This window comes from Phyllobates terribilis, unplaced genomic scaffold (assembly GCF_046119375.1).
Source record: "Phyllobates terribilis strain yellow unplaced genomic scaffold, ASM4611937v1 Scaffold_4__5_contigs__length_816908805, whole genome shotgun sequence".
Classification (NCBI taxonomy): Eukaryota; Metazoa; Chordata; class Amphibia; order Anura; family Dendrobatidae; genus Phyllobates; species Phyllobates terribilis.
Genome location: NW_027362764.1, coordinates 722,287,453 through 722,297,650, shown reverse-complemented (window position 1 = coordinate 722,297,650; position 10,198 = coordinate 722,287,453). Strand labels below are relative to the sequence as shown.

The window sequence follows — 10,198 nt, the reverse complement described above, 5'->3', positions numbered from 1 at the left end:
AACTGACATCACTGGAATCAGAGTCTCTGCCCCTACATTACGTATGCTGCACTCAGATAAGGTAGCAAAACATGGGGGCAGACTCTCATTAACTGATTTTGTTCAGATGTGCGTTTCAAGTCAACCTCCTTTTCTAAAAAAATTATATGCCCCCCCCCCCCCCCTTTACTTTATCCACGAGCCTCTCCTTATGTGAGCACATGTAGATACAATTCACAGGTTTTTAATGGAAATTTGCAGTGAATTGGTTAGCGATTTTAAAAGGGTCATAGGTGTGGAAAGGATGCAGCCAAATGCACGGTAGACAGGTGTGAATCAACCCCAATATTTACAATTTTATAAACATTTCCGTTGTGTGTATTAACCACCATGATATAAAGGAACCCTTATGGGCGCACACACACACTCACATAAAAACAAGACATGCGACAATAAGGTAATATACATGTATTTATTTACTATATATATTTATACATATATTTATAATTATATCACTATGACCTTATAGTACTTAAAATCCGTTACAGGATTAGTAATAGTCTTAAATCCACAAAGACAATATTAGTGCTGTGGAAGACTAGAGGGAGGGGGTGCGGATATATTTACATGTATCCTACATCAGACCTAGCAGGAGTAAAGCGCTATGTACAAAGAGAATTGATGCCCTGTATTTCTATTCACATTCAGCATTAGCAACATATAGTAAGAACGTCTTCCCTTTGTTACCGAAGCAGGTGGTTTATTTTTTATTTGGAGGCTTTTTTCTTCCCTCTTTTAAGATAACGGATAGCGTACGTTTACCTTTGACCAACAGTTCACCTATAGATATAATCCACAAAAGAAGTTTGACTATAGAAATATATTGTGTCCCTTGAGAACAAAGGATGGGGCATGTTGCAATTCAATAGGCCCAGTCTTTTTTTTTTTTTTTCCCCCTATGAGAAATGGTCAAAAGAACACTTGACAAACATACAGATGTTAAATGGTTAGCTGGTTCTGCTTTCTTAGGTCAGCAAGATCAAGTCCTTTATTCCAGGTTCCTTTTGCAGGGTCTAATCGTGTGATTTTAATTTCTGGATAATCATTACATAGTGCATTGCATTCTGGGACAATTTCAATGAACTATTTCAGAGAGCAATAAGCAGAATTCTGAATACAGCTCTCGTTGTAAAGCTCCTTTTGTAGATTATATTAAATATTTTAACTCCTATTCATGAGGTCAATGCAGTATTCGGACCAGGGCTTGACATTACTGCAATTCCCAATTAATTCCATAAAAAGTCCCAAAAATAGAATTTGTCACAACTTGCAGGTGACCCCTGTGTTATTGTGGAGCCCTAGTTTTAAAGAAATTCGGTTAAAAGAGAATATCTAATGTTCTCATTTCTTAAACATTATAGCGGTCAGAGCTCCAATTTCCTGATACAGAGCTCCAAATTCCCTGTAGAGGTATGGATTTAAAAGACAACATGCTGTCTTGCCTTTAGCCACCACTAGAGGGAGCTTAAGCCCATTATGGAGTTCAATGTATGCAGTAAGCTCTTCAGCTCCCTCTAGTGGTGGCTGCAGGCAGCCAGAATGGAGTCATGTATCAAGAAACTAGAGCTATGATTGCTATAAAAATATAAGAAATTAATGAGCACTGGATTTTGATCACTTACACACCATGATGTTTAAAAAAGGTTGACATTCATGTTAAAAGGTATTCATATGCTAATAAATGTAACCCATTGTGCCCTGCCGACCAAACACTTTCCAGCCTTTCCTGACAGACCGGCAGTATATGGCGGGAGCTGTGACTGAAATGGATGAAGGAGGGGGGGGTGGATAACTGATTGCCTGGTTATAAGGCCTATAAGCCATTCCTTTTGGCTTTTCCCCAAAAAAAAAAAAGTTAAAGTGCTAGAAGCAAACCCGTCAAATGAACACATTTCTATAAGAACGACGCTACTTTTCAACATTAAATTTACAAGATAATATACAATATGTATCAAACAGCTGAGTCTTCAGCACAAAAATATATTTATATATATATATATATAACCCACTGTCACATTGAGAACGGCATGTTACTCGCAGAACACAGAATAAAAAGCTTTGTCGTTGAATGTGTTTTGCGGAGCAATTATTGCACAAAAAGGCTGATTTCTCTACAGAACGGCTACTGATATAGTCAAGACTGGTGGTTTTTTTATGTTGTTTTTTTTTTTCCTCTGAGGTCAGAAGACAGTTTGCATATTCCACAAGTAGTACAATTACAATATTGTCTAATTACCGTCATACACGTCAACCATTTTGTCAGATCAGGTACTAGAAGAAATGTACAACATATATGCACTCGATACAAAACTACATGAGACTTTCCTGCTAATTCCCCCCCCTCCCCGTATTTATATTATGTAAACGCCATTGGAGCCCTGAATACGAACCCAAAATGTTTTCCAATGGCCATAGAAAAAAACAAACAAAGAAAAAAAACCCTTAGAAGGGGTTAGCAACAGCTTCTCGCTTTTTGTTGATGTGGTATTGAGGGCTGCCTGCCGAATATCAGAAGGTCTCGTGCGTGCCCGGCAGGTATTGTGCACCTGTCCTATTATTACAAACAGGATGCATGCACGAGACGGCAGTCGATGGCACGTCAGCAGCACCTCCTGAAGCCAGAAGTGCTGCACGATCCCTTTAAGTCCTATGTAAACCTTGCAACGAATTTTCTTTGAAATCCAGAGTGAAGAACAAGGCAGTTTTCAAATGTGTTGTGATTAAAAAGGTGCTAGTTTAAAATCTACAGCAAATCTTTATCTCCATGGCAACAGACTACAAACAAAAACATTGTAGTCTGATCCAGAAGCCATGACGCCATCTATCCCCTAGTTCTTACCAACTTACATTTGATGGACACATCTAGGTCTTCTCTGGAGCTGTAGACGCAAACTATATACTTCCATAGTATCGTCTTGCGAACATTCTAAATGTAGGCTGGTTTGTAGTCTGTTACCATGGAGACCATGATTTGTTGAAGACATTGAAGGGACGCTGTCAGCACAGGATCACTGTTCAAACCAAGAACAGGTACTTGGTGCACCCTAGGTGTTGCCAAACATTTAAGTGCACCTTCCCACCTACTTTATTTCTTTCTATCTCTGGCTCCAAAAGCCAGAATGGTCAAGAAAAAGAAAAGGAGGCGATAGAAGGAAGTCAACTAGGTGGGAAGGTGTACTTAAATGACTGGTCTCGATATGATGCACAGAGCTCCTGTGCTTGGTTTGCACAGTTATTCTGTGGGCTGACAGACTCCCATTGAGGTCTACAGCAGACCATTGTGTCTCCATAGTAACAGACTACAAAAACTCTGCCTAGCATCTGATCCATCAGTTATACCCCTTCTTCTTACTTTACCACCTTACATTTGGTAGTTTAGCGAGCATATAATATGGAAACCCACTGGTCTGCCAAGGAGCTGTAGACATAAACTAAAGGTTTATTCTCTACATCAGACCTTTGTGTCTCCATGGTAACAGACTACAAAACAAACGCTGTGTAGTCTGATCCTGCAGTCATATTACCATCCAACCTCTTGTGCTTAAAGGGACGGTCAGCACAGAATGACTGCTCAAACTAAGTACAGGAGCTCTGTGCACCCTTGGTGTGGCCAAATATTTAAGTGCACCTTACTAGCTAGTTGTTTTCCCTCTATCTCCACCTGACTTTATACAGCCAGTGAATAATGGAGATAGATGGAAAACAAATAGATGGGAAGGTGCGCTTAAATGTTTGGCCATGCCAATGGTGTACCGAGCACCGGTGCTTGGTTTGAACAGTCATTCTGTGCTGACATACTCTTTAATAACTTACAGTGGGGAGCAAGATGACAGACTGGAAACAAATAGGTCTGGCCAGGTGCTGTAGACACAAAAGGGTAGGAAATCTTTCCAAATGTGCTTCATTTTTGATGCATAAAACAAGGTTACAGGAGCGGATGGTTTACGAGATCTCGCCTTGGACGTCTGCCGCTGATCCACGACTGTACTGACGTTTGCTTTGCGATATGTGCTCTTTTCTTAGACTAGAGTCGGTGACTGAGTTAGAGACGGATAATTACAACATTCATCAGAACGTACAGTTACAGCTTCACCCAATATTCAGGTCTGAAAATAGATATAGCTACCGAAAATAAAAAGTAACTATGGTTAAATATTAACAAAAATACAAATATTTTAAAAGGGTATATATTAAGCTGCGGTACACGGAGTCTCTCTCTTCTGTACAGGGGAGGGTAGGCTGAAGAGATATTAGTCGCTAGGTTTTATTTACTCGAAGGCCCAAATTTCAACGTCTTGAACAATGAAATCCTCTTTCTTAGAAAGCGTATCGTTGTCAAACGTTTTACATGAGTGACTTCTCCCGTGGTAAAGATCTCCGTCCAGCCACAGGGCAAATTCTCCTCTGCACGGGAAAAAGGAAGAAAAAAAAAAAAAAAAAAAAGACACAACTGAGTGACAAATAGCAGTAAATGTGGAAATTATGGCATAAATACATCTAGATTTGGCAGAGCCAAAACTTGTCTTCCGGCATGCTTAATGGTAAAACCTTGATGACTATGGGTCAACTGCAAAGTTAAGAAAACCATTTCCACCTCAAAAAGCATATGTCGCTAGGACACATGATCGGCGGGGGTCAAACCTCAGGGACCCCCACTAATCCCGAGAATGAAGAGATTGCAGAGCTTTAAAGGTTTTTCCTGTCCATCATACGATATTCATCCAACATTCACAGTCCAAGTATGGACATTGAAGTCTAGACCAACCTTGGGTCTCCTGGCCTGAATGCAACAGCCTCAGACATATTGAGTTTGGGTTGGGTGCTTCGACCGTGAAAGTTGGACATGGGATAACTGGCCCAGTTAGATTTTCTTGCCTCGGCTATAAACAATAAAGACTTTATGACTAGAAGCAAAGATCTTGGAGAGAAAAAAAAAAAAGTGATGCTTTGACACAAGAATTAAATCAGCAACATCTTCTAGGTTTTTCTTCTACCAAGTTCTTTACAAGGAACTTTCCAGCTAAAATGCAAATTTAAAGTGGTTGTAGCCATCTATTCAGCCGCCATTATTAGCTCCCCCTGGGGCGTCACATGCATTTCTCAGCTATCCCACTCTCCTCAATTACCTCTGCCTGGCTATGCATCTACTCTCCCACCGGAATAGAAGATGTAAGAGAAGTCATTTGTTTTACATTGTAGGTGGAAAAAAATGATATTTCTTTTATAGTCAGCAATTTTAATAAGACAGGAGAAGAAAAAGAATACAATGAGGCATTTCTCTACATAACCCGTGGCAGGATCTAGAAGTAAAGCAGCACAAGAAGCAGATAAAGAAGGACCGTCTGGGCCGGAAAGCAGCGCTTTAACGCCACAGTCATCAATGGACAGTGACATTTAAGGGGTTAACAGAAGCGATTGGCATTAGTGTCAATTACTGCTGTTAGAGGCCGATGAAGACTATAACTCGGCCGGCATCAGTCCACACACCTGAACTCGCTCCAGGACACACATACCCGTCATGAAGTGTTGAGGGTTTAAATGAATTTAGAGATCTGGATCTTAATGAATCTACCAGAGCAGACTATGAAATTAAGATTAGCATTTCGTACGCCATTCTTAAAGGGGTTACTAACGACTATGTTAATTTTTTTTAACCATGGGCCTAAGAACTAACAGTCAGGTAGCTGCTAATTACCTGCCAGTTCTACCCGGCACAGACCGCTATTGCCGGCAATTCTGATGATGCCGCTGACGTCACGTCGAGAGAGTAGAGGCTTCTCATCCTCTCTCCTCTGTTGATGGAGTGTGAGTGCAGACGTCATACTGATTTACAGCCGGCTCCCTACTGCATAACTGCGGGAAGCCAGCTGTCAATCAGTATGACCTCGGCAGTCACTCCACCAACAGAGCGGAAGAGGAAGACCTGATCTGTTGACATGGAGCAGCTGAATCGTCAGAAGGAGCGGTCAGTGACTGTCTGAACCGGCACCGGATAGAACAGCCAGGTAGTTGCTAACCAGTTAGCAACTATCTGATTGTTAGTTTTTTGGCTCATAGTGAAAAAATAAATTTATTTAGCCCTGATAGACCCCTTCAATGATGGGCATGCAGGAACAAGACATGCCGAATTCTTTAAGATGCGCACATCACTACATGAATGTGGTGCATCCCATCAATGCGCCTCGCCAAAAATGTTACTCCAATCAAGGACCGGAATAACACTCCTGGTGCAAGGAACGGCATAATTTTCAATGAATTTGAAGGGTCGGCGTAAAGGTTGATAATGGCATTAAAATGCCAAAGGTTTCAAAACTTGTGCAACTCCGTATTGGTGTTCAGTTAGGACCTTCAGCCAATGGCACACACAAGAAAGGACATCTTAATATCACAGACCGCTTTAACTTATTTTACATTCAGTAGACACCCGAGCCCCAATGTGAAAACTCCCCGGGTGCTTTCACACCACATTCTGGCACCAGTTGGTTGATCCAGGTCGGAACTTACGTCCAAATCCTCCCGCCCCCGTAAAAAGGGATTCAGGCGTATACACTGACGGGGCCATAGACTATAATGGTGCCAACAGAGTGAATGTACGCTCTGTCGTGCTTCATTTTCGGACGTATACGCCTACTGGAGGGAGACACTGAGATGTAGTCTACCACGTCTGAATGTGGGCCTCCAATAGGTGTACAAGTCTGAAAATGACATACAACAGAGCGCACATTTGCTCTGTCTGCCCAATTATAGTCTATGGCCCCGTCTGCACATACACCTGAATCTCATTTTACAGGGGGTCTGGACATAAACCTCGAGAAGACCAATGAACAGGTGACTAAACGTAATGTGAAAGCACCATAACTGATAACATAAGAAAAGTCATTTACCCTCCTCCTCCAAAAGCTAGCGAGTCCATATCGCCTTTGATGAAGAACATGTTATCACCTGTCCATTTAAAGACCTATAAAGAAAGACAAAAAAAAAAAAAAAAAAAAAGAAAGAAATTTTAGTTAATAAAGAGGTCTCTTCACTGAAATGCCAGTCATCACATGTGTATGACCGATGGCACGGGGTGCAGACTTTCATTAAACCTGGTATGGCATTATTTTATAATTATAGTACTTTTAACTGGAATTATATGCAGACACAGAAGATGAAGCCTTGGCGACCACAAAACCAGGCATTAGACATGATCACAGGGCATGCAGTAATCAAAGCATTGATGTTATGGCAGAGCCGTCTTTGTGGAAACAACCCCACTCCTCTCCTCTATACAAAGTGCTCTGTAAATGGTCTTATAGTTTTAATAATCATCCCATTTCTATATGGGAGAAAATATCATACTGCAACATTACTGACTTGTGAAATCCTCCACTGCTGCAGTGGTCCCTGCTGGTCCTCATTTGCCATCATGAAGCCATAATGTGCAGTACAAGCAAACAAAAATCACCGGCCTCAGCAGTGATGCCCACATGGATGCCCTGTCATGGCATCAAGACTGGCGATTGGTTGCAGCGGTCACGTACAGGTATGTGAAAGACCAAGTGGGCCCACTAGAGCATCGGGGGGCTTTAACAAGGCATGCAATGTTCACCCTTTAGGCTATGTGCACGTTTAATATTTGCAATAGATTTTTCTGAGGCAGAAAGACAGTGTCGGTAGGAAAAACTGCGTAAAATATGCACATTTTTTTCCAATGCCCCCCTCTTTATTTGAATGTGTGAAAAATGCTGCAAACACATTGCAAGAGTTGACACTGCAGATTTGGAAAAAAAAAAACAAACAAAAAAAAAAAAAACACATTGAAGGTAAAGTAAAGTAAGCAGCAAAGTGGAGGAGATTTCAGGACTCGCATTCGCTTTGCTGGTACTGTGAAACTCGACTTTTTTCCACGGCAAAAACACAATATGAACAAGCCCTTATCATTTAGGATATTTCTTGTAAATTTAGTTTTATTTTTTTAAGGAGTTGTCCGAGTGTTTAAAAATTACTACTAAGTTCCTTTGAGGGACTTTCCATCAAGTGATGCTCCCGGTCTCCAACTTTGCAGGAAACGAACACACAGAATGGGATGGGGGATGCAGCCACAAATATCACCATGAAAGAGACAGCATGACTAGTCCCGTGTAGGGGATCCAGCAGTCAGACCCCATTGATCAGTAAGTGTTTGTATTATAGAGGAGAGAACCTCTCACTATTTGTTTCAGGCAGATTTAATTCAAAACTACCCTGAAAAAACTGACATTTCTCCAGACCTAAAAACATAATAAAAGGGGAGGTAAAGGGGTCACAAAACAAGAAGAGTATATGCCTCTCCTGGGCCTTCACCTCGCCGCCATTCACTAGCTCCAGTCTTCATATCTTCCTGGCACTGACTAGGTCTCACGCCTGGTGCACAACGCTGATGGCAATGACATGCGCTGCGCCTCAAGTGACAGTGCGAAGCCGAATCAGTGCAGGAAGTTCTGAAGGACGGGGTCTGGAGCTGCGGCAGCAGGAGAGGGGCAAGCCTACGATATGCCAGTAAAACCTTTTATTACATTTTAATAATTTCTTGGAGATAGTTTTATACAGCATTTTCTCATATACCAGCTCCTATATTGAAAAACACTTATCACATTCAAAACTAAGCTGTCCGCTCTTCAGACATATCACTTTTAGGAAATTCTCTTATATTTCATTTCACAGGAAATATTGCTTGAACGTCTTTTCTCGGATTCTTTAGTTGTCCCATACCTCTGTAATTCACCCTGGAAACGTTTTGACCAGTGAACACTACCATTTGCATGGAAACATACGTTGTATCTCTCCACACTGATTGACACCATCGGCAGCCGTCGTTGACTGAGGTCAAAACACTATTATACAGTGGTGTTAAAAAAGTGTTTGCCTTCCTAATTTCTTATTCTTTTGCATGTTTGTCACACTTAAATGTTCCAGATCACAAAACAAATTCAAATATTAGACAAAAAAAAAAAAAAAAAAAACACACAAAATGCAGTTTTTAAAAAAAGGTCTATTATTAAGGGAAAAAGAAATCCAAACCTACAGGACCCTGTGTGAAAAAGTGATTGCCCCCTTCTCCCTTAAAACATAAAACCAGTGTTAATTTATCACATCTTTGGGAAGCTGAGTTCAATTTCCCTAGCCACACACAAGCCTGATTACTGCCACACCTGTTCTCAATCAAGAAATTACTTAAATAGGACCTGCCTGACAAAGTGAAGTAGACCAAAAGATCCTCAAAAGCTAGACATCATGCTGCAATCCCAAGAAATTCAGGAACAAATGAGAAACAAAGTAATTGAGATCTATCAGTCAGGAAAAGGTTATAAAGCCATTTCTAAAGATTTGTGACTTCAGCAAACCACAGTGAGAGCCATTATCCACAAACAGCGAAAACAGAACAGTGGTGAACCTTCCCAGGAGTGGCCGGCCGACCAAAATTACTCCAAGAGCGCAGCAACGACTCATCCAAGAGGTCACAAAAGACCCCACAACAACATTCAAAGAACTGCAGGCTGCACTGGCATCACTTGCCTCAGTTAAGGTCAGTGTTCCTGACTCCACCATAAAGAGACTGGGCAAAAATGGTATGCATGGTAGAGTTCCAAGACGAAAACCACTGCTGAGCAAAAAGAACAAAAGTCTCGTCTCAGTTTTGCCAGAAAACATCTTGATGATCACCAAGACTTTTGGGAGAAGACTCTGTGGACTGATAAGACATTAGTTGAACTTTTTGGAAGGAGCATGTCCCATTACATCTAGCGTAGAAGTAACAGCATTTCAGAAAAGGAACATCATACCAGAAGTAAAATATGGTGGTGGTAGTAGTGTGATGTTCTGGGGCTGTTTTGCTGCTTCAGGATCTGGAAGACTTGCTGTGGTAAATTGAGCCATGAATTCTGCGGTTTACCAAAAAATCCTGAAGGAGAATGTCCGGCCATCTGTTCGTGACCTCAAGCTGAAGAACACGTGGGTTATGCAGCAGGACAATGAACCAAAACACAACAGCAAGTCCACCTCTGAATGGCTTAAGATAACAAAATTAAGAATTTGGAGTGGCCTAGTCAAAGTCCTAACCTTAATCCAATTGAGATGCTGTGGCAGGACCTTAAAAAGGCGGTTCATGCTCGGAAACCCTCCAATATGGCAGAATTAC

The 10,198-nt window shown here is 41.3% G+C and overlaps 1 protein-coding gene across 4 annotated transcripts in view; it reads right to left on the bottom strand.

Annotated features, from left to right (window-relative positions):
• Positions 1-437: 437 nt before the first annotated feature.
• The window catches only part of OXR1 (oxidation resistance 1), a 712,646-nt gene continuing 702,885 nt past the window's right edge, over positions 438-10,198 (bottom strand). For all 4 annotated transcript variants that reach the window (XM_073679762.1, XM_073679763.1, XM_073679766.1 and 1 more), the window contains 2 exons: positions 6,924-6,997; positions 438-4,443 (listed from right to left, as the gene is read on the bottom strand). In XM_073679762.1, the coding sequence (XP_073535863.1) occupies positions 4,308-4,443; positions 6,924-6,997 (210 nt within the window). In that variant the 3' untranslated portion in view covers positions 438-4,307. The remainder of the gene's footprint in view (positions 4,444-6,923; positions 6,998-10,198) is intronic.